The following is a 22,047-nucleotide window of genomic DNA, read 5'->3' as shown; positions in this document are numbered from 1 at the left end:
CCACGTCAGCTGGGGGTTCAGGAGAACCGCACCAGCCCCATGTCACGTCGGCTGGAGGGCCCGAGGAGCCCATCCGGCCTCACGCCACGTCGGCTGGAGGGCCCGAGGAGCCCATCCGGCCTCAAGCCACGTCAGCTGGAGGGCCCGAGGAGCCCGTCCAGCAACCTTCCTTGTCAGCTGGGGGTTCAGGAGAACCGCACCAGCCTCATGCCACGTCAGCTGGAGGGCCCGAGGAGCCCGTCCAGCACCATGCCACGTCAGCTGGAGGGCCCGAGGAGCCCATCCGGCCTCACGCCACGTCGGCTGGAGGGCCCGAGGAGCCCATCCGGCCTCACGCCACGTCGGCTGGAGGGCCCGAGGAGCCCATCCGGCCTCACGCCACGTCGGCTGGAGGGCCCGAGGAGCCCATCCGGCCTCAAGCCACGTCAGCTGGAGGGCCCGAGGAGCCCGTCCAGCAACCTTCCTTGTCAGCTGGGGGTTCAGGAGAACCGCACCAGCCTCATGCCACGTCAGCTGGAGGGCCCGAGGAGCCCGTCCAGCACCATGCCACGTCTGCTGGGGGGCCCGAGCCGCCCATCCAGCCATCTTCTGCTTCTGCTTCGCCTGATCCGGCTTTGGCTTCTGCTTCTGCTTCGCCTGATCCGGCTTTGGCTTCTGCTTCTGCTTTGCCTGATCCGGCTTCTGCTCCTGCTTCGCCTGGTCCAGCTTCAGCTCCTGCTTCGCCGTCGCCTGGTCCAACCTCTGCGTCAGCTCCTGCTTCGCCGTCGTCTGGTCCTGCCTCGACTGGTCCTGTGCCCACCGGGCCTCGGCCAGTGCGCCTGACACTGGAGAGCCACCGCTGCCTTCCGCGCGGTCGGCCCCCTGAGCTGCTCCGCCGTCCCCTTCGCCGCCACCGTTGCCACCCACACGGCTGGCCTCCTGACCGGCTCTGTCATCTGTGGCGCCCGCCTGGTCGGCCCCCCGACCGTATGACCCTTGAACTCTTGTGCCCGCGGGCTCCGGGTCGGCCCCCCGAACCGCACCGCCACTGCCTCTCACATGGACGGCCTCCTGATGGGAGATGGCGTGGCCTGTTGGGTTGCCAACCCCCGGGTCGGCCGCCTGAACTCGTAAACTGTGGGCTGGTGTGTTGCCGCCCTCCGGGCCGACCCCCTGAACTATGTCTGGCCTATTGTCACGTGCTCCAGTGTTTTCTGTTGGTTTTTTTTTTTCTCTTGTTCTGGTCCCTCCGTCCTGGTCCCCCGCCGCCCGCCCGGGCTCGGTGGTCTGTTTCTTTTGGTTTGGGCTGTCTGGAGCCAGCCCTCGGTGGGGGGGTGGTGTCATGGTCCTGGGTCGTGTGACCCAGTGTGTTATGCTTAACCTATTTTGATGTTTATTGTTTGCTTAGGTTCTTTAAGGTAGTCCAGCCCTTTTTGTAATTATGTTACCCTTGCATTACGTCTCCCTTGCCCTTCGTGTGTTTATGTCTGTGTGTCTTGTACTGTCAAGTTCATGCTGTCAGTTATGTCACCTCCCCCTGTACTACGTCTCCCCGGTTCATGTCTCATGTTTCTTGTTTTACTTTGAAGGCATGCATTCACTGTCTGTGTATTCAGCTCACTCCTCCTGTCCTGTCGTTAAGTTCATGTGTGTCAGCTGCGTTCCCATGTGTGGCCACTTCCCCTGATCATCCCTCATGTGTATTTAGTCTCTGTGTTTCTTACAGTCTGTGTCGCGTCGTCTGTGTTATCTCCCCTACCCCTTGTCATAGTTCCCCAGCCTTAACTAGTCCTAGTTTGTACTTTGTTTAGTCATAGTTTTCCCAGTCTATGTTCAGGTTTTCCCTCAGTTGCTTTGCTGCCTTGTTCCTTAAGTTTTCGGCCCTAAATAAAGGCTCGCCTTCTGTTAAGTCCGGTTTTGTGTCCTCACCTCTGTTTGCTCTTGGGTCCTCCACTCACTTCACACGGTCTGCCCCGGCGGTCCGTGACACATACACGGATCAAGCAGGACTCGTGATCTTCGCCAGCAGCTCCCTCAAAGGGAAATCTTCAGAACTCCACAGTGAGCCTGAAGTACTCAGATAATCCTCAGAGGCGCTGGACTTTTACATAATGATACTGGCCTGGCCGCTGCCCGACTCACAATGCACCCGACCCCTGCGGTGCCTCCTGCGAGTGGTTGGCCTGCAGGAAGATGGGCCCATGTCCCTTTTTTGGCTGTGCTGGGCCGGGCCCCATGGACTAAGGCCTGGCCACCAGACGCTCACCCTCGGGCGTGGCTCCAGGGCGGGGCACCAATAATCCTGTCCCGGGCAGAGTGAACTCTCGATGGTCTTCTAACAGAGGTCTTCTGAATCGCTCTTTGTCTGGTCCCTCACCCAGGAGGAGAGAGGGAGGTCTGGGCTTCTCTGCTTGGGCTGCTGCCCCTGCGACCCGGCCTCGGATAAGCAGAAGAAGATGGACGGATATTATATTTAGTCCTGCAGAACGATATATATTAAAAAATATATCATCCTCTCTGGTTATTCTGATATGATGGACTCTGAATTACTTTATGGTAAATAACACACCATTGGCAAAAAACAGTGAAAGGATCCCAGACGACAAGTTTTTAGTTCAACATACAAGTGACGACCTTTGACCTTCATCGGGTTTTATTTAATTGTGTCAGAGAAAACATCATGTTCTCTTCATGCAGCTGAGTACAGTCAGTGTTTAACTTTATCAATAAACAGCTGCAGCTTTCACTGACAGCACATGTGGTGCTTTAACCTTGTTGTCATTAGTTTTGCAGTTAACATGTGAACATGATGGACGATCTGTCTGCTGTCACTGGGTGGTGTTGAGGTCTGAATCTGAGGACGGCTTCTGCAATCACAAAGAGAACAGAACCGCCACAAACTGAAATATAAGGTTTATCCCTCGGATCTGAAATACAGCTGAGCCTCTCTGTCCTCACACACTCAGGATCTGAAGCTCTTCTCTTACATTTATTCAGTTCTACAGTTCTGCTGACAGAGAGCTGTTTATTAAAATAAGCCTTATATACTAACAGATTTTCCAATATAATGTTCACCTTTGAGTTGTCGGTGCTGTATAAATGGAGATCTGCAAAGATGAGATGATGGAGCAGGTTTGAGTCCTGGTTCAGTCTGCTGCTGCATCCTGGTCACAACACACGGAGGTGTTATCAGCAGTGTGTGACCTGCTGCCTGGGTATATGTAGTATATGAGTAAAAGTTCAGTACATAAATATTGGGCTTTGCTATTTTAATCCATAGTTCGTGACTAATAAGGGGTTACTTTTTAAAAGAAATTGGTCTTTCTGTCCTTACAGATGTGACAGGAGACAGAAAACATGCTGCTGTTTGCACATATTTAATAATCAGCTCTGCACAGGAGCTGAAGCAGAGTCCTGTTGCTCTTACAGTCTAAAAGTACAGTAACGGTAGTTAGTTAGTAACTGAGTGGCCCGGGGCGTTTCTCTTCATTTCCTTAGTCAGGGTGAATTCATTCACCTGCTCGGATTAGCTAAACGCACTTTACAAAACGAGTTTCCGAATAGCCGAGTGCTCATCTTGGTTAGCTAGCTAAGGACGTCGGGTAGTCCAGTTTACTGAAGAACACCTCAGGCTGTCTGTTTGAAACAGTCGGTCGTTGTTTTGTAACATAAATGCTGTTAGATCATCCATGTTCTCCACAGTCACTGGTTTTAACCTGTCTGATGACCTCACAGCTCCTAATGACCTCACACCGTTGTGAAGGCAAACACATGATGATTAAACAGTGCAGGTGTTTCGTGTTCGTGCTCACATCAGGTTTCCATGGGCAGCTGAAGCTTACACTGACTCAGATGTACACTGAGTCAGTGTAAGTTCAGGACTGTGATGGTGTGCCTGCAGATGAGAGGGGGATTCAAAGATCTGTCTGTATCACATGATTAAGGTAGAAATATTTACCCCACGTGGGGGTCAAAGGTCAAAGAAGAAACACAATAGAAGTCAGTAGACTAAAATAGAATAGAAAGTCTGTGTGAAGATGAGTGGAGCAGAGGGCTGAAATGAGAGTCCAGATGTTGGTCTCACAGATGTGCTTTGGGTGCACAGTGACATGAAGATGGAACACGGTGATTGGCTGATTGTTGTAGCGCCATGACTCAGCTGAACTGTTCTGCACAGTCTCAGTCTGGCTAAGCAGTTTACAACCTCGGACACAGTTTGTGATTCAAAGCTGCCCTTCTTGTATACAGGCCTGTTATTAAAATACATAAAACAAAATACACAGCAAATAAGCACTAGAAAATGTATTTTTCCTTAACAGCTTCAGCTGCCTTTGCTGTGGTCAGTTATCCATCCATACCTGCTCTTCCTGTTCTCCAGGTCTCAGGTGGCAGCTTTTTAAAGAGATACTTCCAGACATCCCACAGCTTCTCTAAGCAACTCCTGGATATTTTCTGTGTGGACACACCTGAACTTTGACCTTTACTGTATCTGATGAAAGGTTTCTTACAGTGTGCAGAGGTGAAATGAGGACCTGAGCCTGCACATCCTTCATCCTGCTCACTCTGCTGGTATTAAAGAGGAGCAATAAGACTCTCCTTCTCCTTCACCACAGCCTGGCGCTCTGTCTACCTGCCGGGCTTTTCACAGGTACAAGTTAATCCTCCTGCAGGCTCCTGCTGAGCCGCTCATGCTAATTGAAAGTCAAAGCGTCTGAAAAGCTCTGCAGCTTTTACTTGGGAGGACAAAGTAGGAGAGGAGGCTACAGTGATGAAGGTTGGAGCCCAGACAGAGGAGGTCCATCTGTAAACCTGCTCAGGGATTAATGGGACTGATGTTTGATGCTGTACACGTTAGATATCAGAGGTTTGGAAGGTTAACTCCTCGTGTGTTTTATAGTTTTTACTTCCTGTAACCCTTGTTATTGTCTGACTGAGTTCACCTCATCATTCGCTTCAAGTCTTCAATTCAATTCAATTCAATTTTATTTTATTTATACAGCGCCAAAACACAACAACAGTCGCCTCAAGGTGCTTTATATTGTACAGTAGATCGTACAATAATAGATACAGAGAAAAACCCAACAATCATATGAACCCCTATGAGCAAGCACTTTGGGGACAGTGGGAAGGAAAAACTCCCTTTTAATAGGAAGAAACCTCCGGCAGAACCAGGCTCAGGGAGGGGCGGGGCCATCTGCTGTGATTGGTTGGGGTGAGAGAAGGAAGACAGGATAAAGACACCCTGTGGAAGAGAGACAGAGATTAATAACAGATATGATTCAGTGCAGAGAGGTCTGTTAACACATAGTGAGTGAGAAAGGTGACTGGAAAGGAAAAACTCAATGCATCATGGGAATCCCCGGCAGCCTACGTCTATTGCAGCATAACTAAGGGAGGATCCAGGGTCACCTGGTCCAGCCCTAACTATATGCTTTAGCAAAAAGGAAAGTTTGAAGCCTAATCTTGAAAGTAGAGATAGTGTCTGTCTCCTGAATCCAAACTGGAAGCTGGTTCCACAGAAGAGGGGCCTGAAAACTGAAGGCTCTGCCTCCCATTCTACTTTTAAATACTCTAGGAACAACATAACGCTTCCTTGTAACGCTCTGTGTTTCTGGATTTGCCTCCTGTTCCTATCTGTAACTATAACAGTATCTGCAACTGTAAATATAATTGTAGATGTAACTGTAACTGTAGCTATAACTGTAAATGTAACTGTAACTATAACTGTAAATGTAACTGTAACTAGAATGTATGTATATATATTTATAGAACTATAACTAACAGCATAACTCTAAATGCAACTGCAGATGTAACTATGACTTTAGATAAAAGTGTAACTATAACTGTAACTATGCAGATGCAACTGTAACTATATAACTGTAAATGTAAATGTAACTGTAGATGTAACTATAACTGTATATACGGTTATATCTACAGTTACAGCTATAGTTACAGTTATACTTACAGTTATAGTTGCAGTTGTATGTGAATAGTTACATTTTATCTGAACAGTTACAGTTTTAACTATAACTGTAGATGTAACTGTAACTATGCAGATGCACCTGTAAGTATAGCTGTAACTATATTCATAACAATGACTATTGGAGGACAGAGAGTTAGAGAGGTCCAGACACTTCCCAGGAAGTTATCCTGTCTGCATTGAGGAACTCAGGAAATCAGGAAGTCTGTCTTTAGCCACAGGTTGACTTACACCTCCCTCAGGGCCCCTGGGGGCCCGCGTGCCTCACTTTAAGCACCGCAGGTTTTTATGTACAGAACAAACGGCTCAAACCTTTAACAGGTCACATGACCTGATGTTCACCTGTTCTCGCTGACATGCAGCTGCAGATGATAACTGAAGCCAGATGTGACCACGCTCCTGCTGTAAGCCTAATGGGACATTTACAACTGTGATTAGTGTAATACCCCTTTAATACCCCCACCCCCACCCATACTCAAACCACAAACTGAGGTAATCCACTTCTCATCACAGATTATCACCCACCTGTGTGACTCCGCCTCCCACCCATCACATGGGTGATGGTGCTGGACAAGAAAGGAAAGGTCAAAGTTCACCTGCAGGAACAGGCAGATGATCAGGATCAGGTGGGTGGGGGGGGTCACGGGAGAGAGTGTGTGTGTGTGTATGTGTGTTTAGACATCTGTGTGAGGACCAAACACCGGCATGCTCCTATACTTGTGGGGACCAGCAGTCCTTATGGGGACAAAGTTTGAAGGTCATTTTAAGGCTTAAAATGTGGTTTTAGTGACAGAGTTACAGTTATGGTTTGGTTTAGGCTAAGAATTAGGGGTCTTTTTTGATGGTTAGGGTAAGCATTGTGTCAATGCCCCACAAGGATATGAAAACACGACTGTGTGTGTGTTGAGCACAAAGATTGCGGATGGATTTCTGGTGGAGCTGCAGGACAACGACGATGATGATGATAAAGAATCATTCAGTTCTGTTTTTATTTCTTTTCTATTTTTGCTTTTTTATGATTCTTTTAACAACTGTAAACAAAATGTTTACATGTTTATTCAGTTGCATTTTCATCTCTTTTAAATAAAGTAAGTGCATTTTTACCAGATAATATAAATGTATACAAATATATTTCATGTTGAATTTAGCATATTTTTAACGGTATTAAAATAAAAGACATATTTTATTATCGTTATAAACGTATTTTTAGATTTTCTTTCTTTGAAGTCAAAACTTTTTTAAAATATGATTTTACGAATTTAAATAATATTTTATTAACAAAGTTTATTAGTTTTTTTTTCATTGTTGAAATGTAACGTCAGCTTCTTTCATCTGTTGGTCAAACTAAAAAAGAACCACGTGACCACTGTTCCACGTGAGAAACACCTGCGGAGTTCGGAACAGTCTGCGCGTGCTTGTGATCTGCAGCTCAGTGAGCGCAGCGCGTGCCTCTGCATATAGCGACTTCACCTGTCCAGGTAATCTACCTGTGAGCCAATCAGGTGCAGGCTCAGGTGAGCGCGTATGGACACAGGAACCTGCAAATTAAAGTGTGTGTGTGTGTGTGTGTGTGTGTGTGTGTGTGTGTGTGTGTGTGTGTGTGTGTTGGGGGGGGGGGGGGGGGGGGTCATTATTCCTCCTCGCGCAGATAGGTGGCGCGTGCTGCCGAGGCTCTCGCGCTGTTTGTGATGCGGACAGAAAATCGGTGACGGCGGGAGGAGCACGCGCACACCGGAGCAGCCCGACCCGCAGCCCGGACTCTCCGCTTCGACTCAGCGGGACTCTGTGGCCGGACTCTGGTACCGCTCTGCGGGAGGCTCTCCTGCCTCCCTGCCGCCTCCTCCCGGAACCGAGCAGCCTGCCGGTAGGTGGCCGTTCCTCCTCTCCTCCAATCAATGCGCTCTGCTCACCTGCCTGCTCTACCTGTCCGGACAGGTGAGCGCAGGCGGGCGCGCTCCCGCCACCAGGTATTATCCGGATGCAGGTGTTGAGCCTGCACTCCGGGGCCGGGAGCGGGTGGATGGAGGCAGGCTGGCCGGGGAGGATGAGGTCGTTCCCGGCGTGCCTGCGCTCCGCTCCCCGCTCTCGCTCCGGATGAGATGGGAAATGTTGACCTGCGCGCGCACGATTATACAACTGCAGGCCTGAATGTTGAGCTTATATAAGCGCGCTCTCGGCCTGATACTCTAATATCGATCATGTATCGATGAGTGATTGGTTTTAATTTTACACCTAAAATCAACAAGTTCACTGACAGGAGGAGGGACCGAGAGTGTATGTTTGACTTGTGTGTCAGTATCAGTGTTAGTCGGTGTGTGTGTGTGTGTGTGTGTGTGTGTGTGTGTGTGTGTGTGTGTGTGTGTGTGTGTGTGTGTGTGTCTCCTCCTCCTCTGTCACAGCGGCACACACTCCGCTCAGATCAGGCGGACGGGCACGCGGGGCGGAGGTGCGCAAACTCCCAGAAAGTAAGCGCAAAGTGTGCGCACGTTAGTGTGAGCGCGAGGTCCGCGAGGAGCTGCTGCTCCGGGATTTACTGTGTGTTGTGCCGCCGTCAGCAGGAGCAGCAGGAGTCGCGGACTCAGTGATCAATGAAGCCGGAGATCATGGCGGAGGGTCCCCGCTGCAAGAGGCGAAAACAGGCCAACCCCCGGAGGAAGAACGGTACGAATACACACACCGACTCACACACTGACTCACACATTGTCACGGCCCCGGACACGGCGCGTCCCGCCGGCCTCAAACTTTCTGACGGGACCGGGAGGCGCTGCTCCGGGCGGGGCGTAGGTCTGCGCTCTGCCGGGCACGAGGACCGTTACCCGCGCGCAGACCTGCGGGTCCGCGCTGAGCCGTGGAGTTCATTTCCATGTTTGTTTATTTTATGTGAAAACAAACAAACGGACAGGTGAGAGGGACCGGAAGTGAAAGAGAGTTTGGGCTGTTTGAGTTTTTGTGTCACACTTTGTGAATTTTGGTTGAAACATTTAAACTTTCATTTCCTCGAAACACGTTTGAGCCTCACAAACGCAAAATCCGGGAAAATCAAATCATTTGTTTTCATTAGATGAGATACAAGATAACTGTTTACTGTCTCTGCACGGTCATGCACAGTGTATGTGTGTGTATATATATATACATACATGTACAATAGTACAACGAAATATTTTGTCTCCTGTGTTTTCACGCTGCTGTGGTTTGTCCCCGTCTCTGGATGTGGCTCGTCTCCTCCTCTCGGGGCCCTGGGGGGTGGGTGGGTTGTTGTTGATGGACTGGAGGTCACGGTGACGGTTGGGGGGGGGGGGGGGGGTGTAAGAGGATCTGAAGGGCCTCCTCTGAGGAGAAGGAGGAGGTCACATGTCATAAAAGTGCGCATGGCTTTGTTTTTGGGACACGTTTAAATTTAAACGGAGCTGATGTGGTGAAGAAATCACAGGTTTGAGTCCAAGTCTGTCTGTGTGAGTTGAGGATTCCTGCACAGCCGAGCTGCCGGCAGCAACGACTCTGTGTGTGTGGGTGAGTGGGGGGGGGACGACCCCCCCTGCAGCCGTGTCAGGCTGCCTGCTGCACCATTCATGCCACATGTCTCACAGCCGTGTCATTGTGCCGGCGGTGCAGGAGCCGCTTTAAAGCAGCATCTGTGACACAAACACAGAGCAGAGCCTGGACCTGAACTTGAACCAGGATCTGGAACAGGACCAGAAGGTGGACCTGGTGGTTTCAGCCTCATAGATGTGTGGACGTAGCAGTGTGCGGCTGATGGAGGTTTTTGTGGATTATGTGGCGAACGCTGAAGGCGAGCTCTGATAAACCTCGCCTCCACATGCGATCCAACATCAGCAGAGGTCATGCACACTCTGCTGTGTTTGTGTGTGTCTGTGTGCATGTGTGTCTGCCGTCACAGCTGAGTGTTTCATGTTGGTAAGGTTTTTATTCAGAGACAGAGATGCTGTCAATTTACTGAAATGTGTCGGACACTGAACACGAAGCATGCTCGCCGCTCACGAGCACCGCTGCAGACGAGCTGTAAATACGCACAAACACACAACTGTTCAGGAAATACTCAGAAACACGCTGAGGCTCAGACTGTTGGTCCTCACTGCAGGCCCGAACACCTGTAACGTTTGCAGTCAGCTGATTCCAGCATTCAGGCGGATCCCAGATCAGCAGGTGACCCCTGACAGGTCAGTGTGTGTGTGTGTGCCCAGTGCATGTGCCTCACCACTTTGGGGGGATTTTACTGACAGCTCTTCATCGTTCGGTCGTCAAATATTTTCACTTCGTGTGTTTTACAGTTGTGTGTGTGTGTGTGTGTGTGTGTGTGTGTGTGTGTGTGTGTGTGTGTAAACTGGCTGATGTGTTGACCCCCCCCCCCCTCCCCCCTTAGGACCTGCTGTGTGCCTGTCCATTGGTGACGGTCCAGGTTTACGTCCTGTAAAGCTCCCTGGTCCGTTGCCGTGCCATCACTCTCCTCCTCCTCCTCCTCCTCCCTGACCTCAATGTCTTTCATATCTGCCCCCTCCTCAGTAAGCGCCCCCCTGGGGGCAGAACAAAGAAAGCACTGCTCTCTTCATCCTTAATCAGCACTCAGAGGCTGCAGCGCCGTCGGGGACGCTCGCTACGCCGCCTCACATGAAAAGAAAGATGGAGGGCAGAGAAAAGCAGTGAGGTTAATAAAAGAAAGTAGGAAGGTGGATGAAGGTATGTGTACGGCCTGCATTAAGCCCCTCCCCCTACGATTTGCGCTCAGCTTCGTTTCCCTCGCCCCGACTCATCCTCTGAACTTTATGGCGACCCTTAAACACGCAGCTGTCTGCTGACGGGGTCGGGGGATGTTTATTAAATGTGTTCATGATGTCACAGCTTTGGTCCCGCCCATCACATTTGTTTCAGTCTTTCGTTTTTTGAATATTCACGGTGGGATGTCCTCCTTTTCTCACCTTTACTTTTCTGTGTGACACAAAATATATTTTATTTTAAATGAATCCTGTTTTTGTTTTTCTGGATTTAATTTTATTTTTCATGTTTTTCTTCTGGTTTTCGTTGAATTTTGATGTTCAACTCTCGTCAAAGAATAATTTCTACAAGAACGACTAACGAGGATTTAGAGAGCAGCTTTAATGTGTTTAAATGAACGTGTGTGCGTGTGCGTGCATGTGCAGGATTGCCCGCCTGCCTCGTCCCTCCGCTGTGCTGCAGCATCAGCAGCTCCCTCACAGGTCAGGAATCAAGTTTAAAATGCAGCATGTGATATGAATCCCTAATTTTTGAGCCCGTGCCCTCCCAGTACGCTTTTATTGTGAAAGACAGCAGATTATCCCCCCTGCAGGAGCCAAACAGCAAACACCTCTGGTGGGACAGGGAGGAGGAGCCCGGTTGGCTCGCCGAAGAACGGGCCCTTTGTTCAAATTGTATTAACAACACGGAGTCTGCTTAATGCTGTCCCGCCAAAATAAAACATCCCAATCACAGTGACATCACTGTCACATGACCAACAGAAACAGTGACTTCAGACTGACGCGTTCATCGTGGATGAGTGTGATTAAAGTTCATTAAAAATAGAAAGCACCTGATTTCTGATTTCTTCAGACTTTTGTCGTTCTGTCAGGCGTGTGTGGTGTTTTTACTTTAACATTTTTATTCAGAAATCTTTCTTGTTGTTCGAGGCAGACGTGCGTTCTCCTGCATTTCTGTGGATCGTGTGTAAGTTGTAAAATAGGTCTTTACGAACAGTCCTGTGGACGTGTCTCTGAGCTGAGATCGGCCTCTCGGGTTCCTCACACGTTCTGCCGGAGTACCGTCGGCCCGCTGTGGGCTGTACCTCCTGTCTGTGGTCGAATGAAATCCTGATGAGGTCAGCGCGTCAGTTTCTGAGATGAAGTTGCGCTGCAGCTTTTCTTGTTCTGAGGCTGATTTCTAGAAAAGGAAGAAGTGGGAGGTGAGACGTGTCGGCTCTGTGGAGGCCTGTTTGCTCTGGTGATGTCATCGCTCCTGAGCTCACAGTGGGACTTCAACAGGTGACTGTGATGCTCAGGTTGGTGTGCAGTGGAACAGTGTTGGTGCTTCTCTGCTGTTTGTCGTGTTTCAAGGTGACTGACGTGTGTGTGTGTGTGTCATGCGCACATTTTCTTCATGAGTGAGCGATGAGCCGTCCGGTGACGCTTTGTCGCCGTTAGCCTAAACACACGTTCACCGCCAAGGTCATGGCCGAGATCGCCGTGCAGATAACACACACACACACACACACACACACACACACACACACACACACACACACACACACATAGCTGGACTGGCCGGTGGACCGATGATTTTTTTTTTTGTGTGTAAAAATAACTCCGTTTTTTGGTGGTGGCTATGGCGGAGCTACAACAGCAGGTGGATGAGGGGAGGGGAGGCAGGTGGAGCAGAGACCTGAGGCGGCCGCCAGTCCGAGTGTCAGGTGAACTGAACTTCAGGTAAGAATTTATGACCTGCAGTCTATCTGGGTCAGATATAAACCAAGTTTAGGTGGAGTTTATTTTCGTTGTGCTGACTTTTTCGTACTGAGTGCTAGCTAACATGACGGAGTTTCTATACAGCTGGTGCTATGATGTTACTGATAGTGATAGAGTTGCCAATCGTCCCGTAAAAAACAGAATCGTCTCGCATTCAGAGAAAATATTGCGCGTTTCGTACTGAGCTGAAAAGGAACACAGTTTGTCCCGGACTTCAGCTACAATGAAAAAGACAAAGCTGGATTTATTCTGCGTCTTTACGCTGTCAGCGGCCTCTTCTCCTCTCATTCTCTCCCCTCTCTCTCCTGTTGCCACTTCAATCATGAAACTGATCAATGATCAGCTGATCGGCTTTTCTCTCTTGTTTGTTTATCTCCCGCTTTGCGCCAGAAAGAGGAAACTAGTGGATGTCGCGTTCAACAGCAGAAGCGCGTTTAAGCTTGATCAGCTGTTGTTAGAATTTATTTAATATTACTTTCTAGTATCAGCTGATGTTTGCTGGAGCCACAGCTGTAAACCTGCTGGTCATGATGGTTTGGATATGTGGTGAGAGGGAAACATGAAGATGAAACCAGGAGATGTCCTTACTGAATCATCAGAGCTGTGATGGAGAAACAGGTTTACCTTTTAGGTGACATGAATGAGTTGAAGGGAAGTTATGAACTGTTTCTGAGAGACAAATAACCCCAGGATCCTTTTCTAAGTAGCTGACAGCTGGTAACTGTGCAGGGGCGGGTCTAGCAAAGCTTTGCCAGGGGGGCAGGTAGGGCATTAACAGGGAGAGGGGGGCACAAAGAAATACTTTTCTTTCTTACTCTCATTTAAAATGTCTCACTTTTATTAAATAATTATCTGAATCTTACAACCAAAGTTTTTATCTGATGTAAAATGTACAGAAATCACACATATACCAACAAGACTGTACATCACTGTCACAATGGGCAGTGATGCACGCTGTGGGCTGGCCTGTAGTCAAAATGCCCGGGCCAATTTTTTGTCCCAGTCCAGCCCTGGACACAGACACACACAGACACACACACAGACTGTATAACAGGTGTGAGAATCATTAAAAGATTTAATTTTTTAATTTAATCTGTTTTAACATAATTAAAACACAAAAATCACCAAATTTTTGTTTTGGATGTTTTAACTTTAGTATTTTTTTATAATTCTGATCATTTGCTTTGTTTGTTATAACTTTTATTTTTAAAAAGAAAGAGTTTCATTTTTGTAATGGTTAAACTTGTATTTATTTTTGTTTGTACTTCATAATTTTACACTTTTTTAATATATTTATGACTTTAAAAATAATTTCATGATTTGTTGCTGTTTAAATTACATTTATACATTTTAAAACAAGGTGTTATGTGTTTTAGATTTTTAGTTAGATATTATTTTACGTTTCTTCTTATAAACTTTGTGTGTTTCTCAGTTTTTTTCTTTTTATTCTTCATTTATCTTGAATTTCACTTTTTTAATTTTTGAATGTTTACATTTGGTCGTCACATGATCAGAGCCATTCGCTCTGCTGCACTCACACTCTCATTGGCCCCTCCCTCACAGCAAAGGTTTGTGTGATTGGGTCCTGCGGCAAGGTCACACACACACACACACACACACACACACACACACACACACACACACACACACACACACACACACACACACACAGGGGGAACAATCAATAACGGATGGCTGGATTAAGGTGTCAGGACATCTGTGTGTCCAGCCAGCGTACAGCTGAATAACTCTTGAACACACACACACACACACACACACACACACACACACACACACACACACACACACACACACACACCTCCATATCCAGCTTTAGGCCCCGCCCAGTTCCTATTGCCTGCTGTTCATCACCACGGCCTGCTCACGGTTCTGATTTAAACCACTGAGGCAACCAGAGCTCATCGGCACATTAAGAGATGGTACTGGTATGGTACTGGTATGGTACTGGGCCAGGTGAATCCTGAGGCAGTTCAGACTGACTGAAGAGGCAGTGAGTTAAATTGTGGGCGGATGCTGATCTTCAGCTGAGTGGGCTGGAGGTCCTACAGAGCCTCAGGCAGAGAGTGTGAGAGACGAGCCCGGCAGCCGTTTGGAAATGAAATACTGAACTACGACTACCGAATGTTTGTGACTCCGATGGCCCGTCTCTGACCTCTAAACAGTTTTTAAAGGGGCCTGGAAGGAGCACAGAGTTTGCTCTCCTGCCCATCTCTCTGAGTTTGTGTCTCGCGAGGACTTGGCTCACTTTCACCTCCAGAGTTCAGGAGGATTTTCCGTCCACTCGGACAAACGTCCTCGGGCCACGTCCCGGTCACTGATCTGCCAAGCAAAGTAATGAGGCGCTGCTCGGTGCGAGCTCACTGCCTCGGGCCCGGTCCTGACGGATTGCCCTCAGAGTGTGAGATAATGGAGCTGACGCTCCTGTCAAAGCTGCTCAAAGAAGCTGGGCTGAGGGAAACTTCTCCACCTCTGCGGTGCTGTGAACACCCGAACGCAGCGAGCCACAAGAGGCGAGCCCGCTCAGTTAGAAGCACCGAGTGTGTAGGCAGGGACTGGGTGGGTGTACTGCAGGTTCATTACATACCCCGAGCCTTCAGCTTCATCGGAGTCATCAACCTGGAGCATCAGGCTGAAGGTCATCGTCCAAACACACACAGACTAATGAACGCAATGAAATGAATGAAGGAAATCTTTTACACTGTGTAAAAAATTTGAACAGGAAGTCCACCAAGAAACACAGAACATGAGTCTGAGTCCTTACAGTTCTCACCAGCATGTTAAATGATTGGCTGCATGAGTGGGCGTGGCAGTAAGAGTGGGCGTGGTCTCAGGGCTCATCTGACTCTATGTATGTGTGTAGTGCTGTGACAGCTGAAGGCTGATGAAACCTTCTTCTTCTTCTCTTTTGTGTCTGAGCGCCGTGCCGGCACAGTCTACGTTCGCCTCGCTGCTGGGAGGATTCATACAGCCACGGGTCAGTGCGACGCTGAAGATGAAACATCGTCGCTTACACGGGCTCTTTTCACGTTTCCACTGGAACAGTCATTTGATTAAAACGAGACCATGTGATCAGGGTGACATCAGACAACTTCCTATTTAAATAAAGATCGAGAACAGGACACATTCAGATCTTTTTGTAAAGTCTCGGTCTGCGTGTTCGCCGACACCACACCGCCTCCTCACACCGATCCCACAATGCCTTTCACTGATTTCTCTCCCGGCCTCGGTTCCCACGGTGACGGGCTGATCGGTCGTCCACCTTTGAGCCGAGAGGCTGTGAGAAGTCTCGTGCACGGCCTCTGTTTGCCGTGGGATTATCAGACTTTGGTGTGGGTGGGGGGCATAAAGGTAGCCATGGGGAGGACCTCATGTGGGCCAGGAATGCCGGTCAGGTCAGGGGAGGAGAGGCCGGGGCGGCGAGGGACACTCGGGGATGGGGCAGGTGCCTTTGTGAGTCTGTCAGCCATCAAAGGAGCAGGCGCAGCTGAAAAGGTTAGGGGGAGAATAATCCCCCTCCCAGCCTGACAGACGCTTCATTCTCCCTCAGCCCGCCACCTTTGTCCACGCCGCCTCATTACAGCTCAACACACATGTGTCAGAACGCATCGGGCGACGTACGGTGGCTCAGAGTCATTGGGACGACAAAGTCACAGCAGCAGGATACACATGCAAGCAGAAATAACTTGTCCTCATAGATCTTTTTATCATCGTCCACGGGAAGTAGATGTGTGTTAGTGATCAGAGTGTGGAACGGTCCTGTAACCACGCTGAGCCGCGGCGCCGTTACAGTCAGCTGTGACCACTCTGGCAGCACGGGAGAGCAACAGGAAGTCTGGCTGCTGAGGAGGAGGAGGGCGATGGGGCGGGGGGTGTACAGGTTGCGTCATGGGACCCGAGGTGTCCCTCTTCTGACCCTTTTGTGCAGCCTGTCAAACGTGGTTAACATGCAGCCATGCCCCCCCCTCCACATGTGTATATGTTGATCCTCGCACCACCATAAACAGCAGAAATCACAGGAAGCTTTCAGGCTGACACCAGATCAGCTCCCACTGTCTGCAGCCTGTTTCCAGCTGAACAGTGGAGCAGAAAGCAGGTTGTCAGTCACTAAGTGCATTCTGGGTAAAGGTTCAGGATCATTTTTCCTGAGCTCGACTCAACTTCATCAGCTCACACGCATCAAAACGAGCTGAACCATCCCCATCCTCTGACGGATCTCACATCTTGTATGGATGAATTTCCTGGTGAGGCGAGTGCAGCATCAGAAATAACAGCTCCTCTGAGGCTCAGCCGTGGACGAGTGAGAGGAAGCCGCGGGACAGGGTCTCATTGTGTCGGCGCCGAGCACAGGCGCAGCGGCTCGTCCTCGGCTGCTCGCCGCAGCCCTAATGTGGCAGATAAACCCCGGCTTTGATACGGCCTGCTCCAGTAAGCCCCTCAGCCTGCCAGCACCTGCCAGCGGGGAGGTATGCATTCATGCCCCTAACAGGATTACGCTGCTCTGTAATTGATTCGTTTGCAGTGAGGGGCGGAGACAACACTTTGCAGGGCAGCGTTTAGGTAACGGCGCCCCAGAATTCATCCGACTGCATGTGTCAATTTTATTACATCAGTCCAGATGAACTTGAAAGGCCGGCTTTGTGAGCGCCCACTGGCTGCATGCGCCCGGCTCGGTCAATAGAGGTCATTGATGTAAGCGTGCTCTTTCTTCTCTCGCCGCTCGCCGTGTTGTGTTTGCGATCGATCGCTGTGACACACATGAGGCGTGTTACAGTCTGGGTGGCTTCACACATGGATGGAGGTACAGCAGCAATGGTGTGACAGTATGACGGGCGTAACCGGGTCAGTCGATGAGGCATTGTGATTGCGCCCGCATCCGGTTGCACATGTAGGTTAAAGCCGCACGCTGTGATGGAGAGCGTGCTTGAGGACCACCGGTGACTCACTGAAGGCACCTCATCATCATCAGTGCTCTGAACATGGCTGATGTTCAGACGTGTGCAAGCTGGAGGAAACTGGCGCTGACACGATGAACCATTTCAGCCAGATCAGCGTGTTAGCCTAGTGCTGTGCGCCATCATTCGCCATCAGACGGTGCGTCAACTAGTTCATGCTAACCCTGACGCTACAGAGGCGTTGGCACAGGAAGTGACATCAGACGTTTAGCCTGCTGCTAACAGCGTTGATGCTAACAGGTTGGCTGATGCGTGGCTCTGTGGGGACACCTGGACGCGAGCTGAACCTGCAGCTGGGAGCTGCCTGTGGTGTGAGTGTGCAGCTCTTAGTGGTTATATTGGGAGTCTGTCCAGTTGCCGGGTAAACCAGTTCACCTGAAACTAATGATCCCACCAGGCTGGCCTCCCCACACAACCCCACCCCTCCTTGCCTTCACCACTCTAATGAGCCTGGGAAAAGCCCCTCCCCCCATGGGGCCGAACTAGGTGACACAGTGGACACAGGCCGCCTCGGGGTATTGGGGGGGGGGGGGGGGTCGCAGCAGCCTCTTTTGTCCTGGGCGTCTGGCACGCTGAATGTGAAGACGGTGATTTATGGCTGAGCATAGACCAGCAGAGATGAGGCGCGCACAAAGACTGCGTTAAGACCGCTTCCTGTCCCCATTTCTCTGACAGTCCTCTTTGGAATCTGGGTTAAATGCAAATTGATCTGAGCGATGGCAGACAATAATCGCCGTCGGACTCATGTATTCGTGCAACGGACCAGAAGAGAATTTAGTGAAGTCCCAGCTCGAGTCATCGACCGTAGCCAAAGAAAGGCCGGCGGGTCGATGGCGATGGGCGGCAAGATTCTCAGAGCAGGCCGTGAGCTTTCTGCGGCCGCTGCAGCGAGAGGAGGAGGACCTGGATGCTTCATGGTGGAGCTGTTTGAGCTTCACGCAGGATCACAGATGCCTCGAGTCGACTCGCAGCCTTCACTCTGCTGTCTGACTGCACAGACCGCCATCAGCCCGCCATGAGCTGTAAGCCGGGCTGTACCAAATCTGTCATGATTCATGTGTGACTCCTGTCGGTGATGGCGTTTACTGAGCGAGCTCAGTTGGAGCATGGCTGAGTTTTGGCATGTTAAAGGTGAACCTGACCTGAGTCAGCCTGGGTCACCGCCTGCTGTGGGCCACATCTGGGCCACGCACTCACATCTGTGTTTAAAGCCTATGTTCTCCTCTCACCTGTGCAGACCGGGTTTGATGAGCAGGTTAAAGATGCTCCTGAACTCAGTGCTCACGGGAACTTCTCCCTCCACCATCCATGAATAACTAACATGTGGTCTTTAAACTCGATGGCGGTCTGCTCCCTGACTTCCTCAGGCTGACCCTCTAAGCCCGAGCAGGAAGTGCTGAAGTTCTGTGTACTGCTGCTGGCCACACCTGAAGTCTGTCATGAGCCTCAGCAGAAACTCTCTGTGAGTATTTGCAGTAGCTGAGTGCTCTGAGTATTCACTGGGATGGGTTGTGGCTATTTTCTGGTATGGCTGTGTGTGTTTGCAGTGTTTCTCTCTGCTCACACTCTAATTCTGCTTCTTCTTCTTCTGCTTTTGTTTTTCCGGTGCGGCGCGGCACTCGGACGTGTGAAAGCAGGTAAAAACGAGTGCAGATAAACAGTCACACGGCCGGCTTCCTCTTTCTCGTGTCGACACTCGGCTCGCCGGCCCTCACTTCCCTCTGCTGCGATGTGCTGACACACCGCTTCTCTGGGCTTTGGCGACCTCGTCACCGCACTGTTGCTTCTTCTTCTATTTCTGAGAACACACACACCTCCCGTTATGCCCTCACACTCTTCTTCTGTTTCCTTTTCTTCCTTTACACTTCCCAATTCTGCTCCGCTCACCTCCGCGCCGAGGCTGAAGGTTTGAACCTTCAGCGCTGTGTGGGTCGTGTCTTAGCGTGAACTCACTGAGCGCGCTCTGAGTCAGCTGATGAAACCTCGTGTTTGTCCAGCTCCTTTAAGTTTGAAGTTTCTGCTCAGCTGTCCTGTTCACAGACCGGAGCCTCAGTCTGGTTCCTGCTCTTGTTCTCGATCTGGTTCCTGGGTGGTGTTGGCAGTGTTCAGCCCTCAGTGTGTTCGGACAGTTTTCAGACAATCGTGTTCCTGCGGATCTGCATGGACAGCATGTGTTTGTCTCTTTCCTGTTTTGCTCGGACACTGAGGTTGTGACCTCAGGACCGCTTGGCAGCCATAGGCCGCCTCACGTCCCTGGAGTCGGGGACATTTGGGCATTTGAAGCCCAGGAACATCTGACGTGGTGGCTCGACTGAACTTGCGCATGTACTCATTCAGTCTGGGGGACTTTATGTCAGTGAGTAAAGAAGAAATATGTTCCTGTGAGCGAGTGAGGATGCCACACGTTTGAGTTTCACACTGTGAGCATTTATTCATGTGTGCACTCATCAGTAAAACTCAGAGGCTTCACAGGCTTCTGCACTCAGCTCCAGCAGGAATACAGGAGGACAACTCCGTAACATCAGAACCATCCGAATCATTAGAAGCATCCGTATCTTTAGAGCCAATAGAACCATCAGAATAAACAGAACCACCAGAAACGTCAAACCTGCTGCCTCTGACTCTTTGCTGCAGATGTTGTTTTAAAGTTCCTAGACTCAAAGAATAAAAATGGTGACAAACTATGAAGCTGTCACCTGTCAGAGTGACTCTGATGGAGCGGAGTATTAGAATGCTTGAATATGACACTAAATGTTTTCATTCATATTTAACTATGAGGGTAAGGTGAGACTGAGACGGAACAGGACAGGGAGGTGTGCAGTGAAGGTCGAGCTCCCTGCTGTGAGTCACCTGGAGAGAACAGAGAAGCCTGTGGACTCTGGGCGTACCTGGGCAGGCCGAGAGCGGAGCCCTGCGGGACACCACCTCAGACTTCACATGCTCAGATGGAGGCGCTCGCTCTGACTTTCTGTAAATGTGCTCAGAGCAGGAGAAGAGCTGGAAATAGATCAGTAGTGTTGAAGCTGGGGTTTCGGTGACACACAGGGATTCCCCCGCTATCAGAGGGCTGCGGTGGTTTCTGGGCACAGGAAGGAAATTTTCAGTTATTTTAGGTTTTGCTGACATTTGTTAGAGTTTCCGTTCTCAGAGTGATGCCAGGGACGCACACAGGAACTGGGTTACCTGTGTGATGCCAACTCACCTGTCACCTGTCTCACCTGCTTCCTCTCTGTGGTTCAGAACTCAGCATCTGCTGTGTCCCTGCTTCTGATTGGTGGGTGTCCTGTGAGTTTGTGATTAGTGAGCGGAGCTCCTTCTCTCACAGCCTCTTCAGCTCGTTGACAAAGACAAACTCTTCTTCATCCTCCTCTTGTTAACGTGGCGCTCTGTCACACGCTCCTCCTCTCATTAGTGTGCTGTTGTCTCACACTCGGGGTGCAGAATGAAACCCAATGACATATCAGAGATGAAGTCGCTTTGGTTAAACGCTTTAACTCGTTGACAGGATAAAGGACTTTTATTTTGAAGAGCAGTGAGAGCGTGACTGGGGAGGGATAGAATGATGAAGGCTGATGAAGGCTTTTCAGCCTCAAACTGAGGACTTGAGGCAGGTCTGAGCTGTTGTGAGCCTGCCCACGTGATGCTGGGCGGATGGAAGGATCGGGTGTTCCTAATAAACTGGTCTCTCTCCCCTGGTTGATCTGAAAGGGATTGTCCATTAGAGTTCAAAGGTCACTTCCAAACTGCGTCAGAAGCTGAAATAATCAGGTCTTAGCTTTGCATGCAGTGTGTTTCACACTTGCTTCTCGCTGTGACTTCCTGGTGCGCTGTGGGGAGCGTCTCAGAGGGAGGAGCCATGACTCTGACACACAGGCGTCTCCTCACACCACGGACCTCATTCAGCGAGCGGGCTGGGCCTCAGAACCACCAGAGCTCTTAGAACCAGCGGACCGGTTTCAAAGCGTCAGAGGAGGAAAGTGGATGAGCTGCTCACACAGAGCAGCCACATTCTTGCTTCCTGCAGGGAGGGGCTGGTGTGTGTGTATGTGTTACTGTGTGTGTGTGTTACTGTGTGTGTGTGTCACTGTGTGTGTGTGTGTGTGTTACTGTGTGTGTGTGTGTGTGTGTGTGTGTGTGTGTCACTGTGTGTGTGTGTGTGTATGTGTGTGTGTGTTACTGTGTGTGTGTGTGTTACTGTGTGTGTGTGTGTGTGTGTGTTACTGTGTGTGTGTGTGTGTGTGTGTGTGTCACTGTGTGTGTGTGTGTGTCACTGTGTGTGTGTGTGTTACTGTGTGTGTGTGTTACTGTGTGTGTGTGTGTGTGTTACTGTGTGTGTGTGTGTGTGTGTGTGTGTGTGTGTGTGTGTCACTGTGTGTGTATGTGTTACTGTGTGTGTGTGTCACTGTGTGTGTGTGTGTGTGTGTCACTGTGTGTGTGTGTGTATGTGTGTGTGTGTTACTGTGTGTGTGTGTGTGTGTGTGTGTGTTACTGTGTGTGTGTGTGTCACTGTGTGTGTGTGTGTGTCACTGTGTGTGTGTGTGTGTGTATGTGTGTGTGTGTTACTGTGTGTGTGTGTGTGTGTGTGTGTTACTGTGTGTGTGTGTGTGTGTGTGTGTGTGTGTGT

General features: G+C 49.9%; 1 protein-coding gene and 1 long non-coding RNA gene across 6 annotated transcripts in view; one reads left to right on the top strand and one right to left on the bottom strand.

Moving 5' to 3' along the window:
• Window positions 1–4,944: 4,944 nt before the first annotated feature.
• Window positions 4,945–9,289, bottom strand: LOC145421039 (uncharacterized). The gene is made up of 4 exons (XR_013902308.1): window positions 9,097–9,289; window positions 6,485–6,555; window positions 6,302–6,369; window positions 4,945–5,221 (listed from the first exon to the last, which is right to left on the bottom strand). It is a non-coding gene; the product is annotated as an uncharacterized LOC145421039 (long non-coding RNA).
• zeb2a (zinc finger E-box binding homeobox 2a) overlaps window positions 7,642–22,047 on the top strand; it is a 41,468-nt gene continuing 27,062 nt past the window's right edge. For 3 of the 5 annotated variants that reach the window (XM_080290770.1, XM_026143881.2, XM_026143878.2), the window contains exon 1: window positions 8,360–8,620. In XM_080290770.1, the coding sequence (XP_080146896.1) occupies window positions 8,548–8,620 (73 nt within the window). In that variant the 5' untranslated portion in view covers window positions 8,360–8,547. Of the gene's footprint in view, window positions 7,824–8,359; window positions 8,621–22,047 lie in introns of those variants that run through there. The other 2 variants (XM_026143880.2, XM_026143879.2) reach the window with 2 other exon arrangements.

The sequence above is a fragment of the Astatotilapia calliptera genome, chromosome 16, assembly GCF_964374335.1.
Source record: "Astatotilapia calliptera chromosome 16, fAstCal68.1, whole genome shotgun sequence".
Taxonomy (NCBI): Eukaryota; Metazoa; Chordata; class Actinopteri; order Cichliformes; family Cichlidae; genus Astatotilapia; species Astatotilapia calliptera.
Note: the sequence above shows the minus strand (reverse complement) of the source record. Positions and strands in the feature narration are given on the sequence as shown.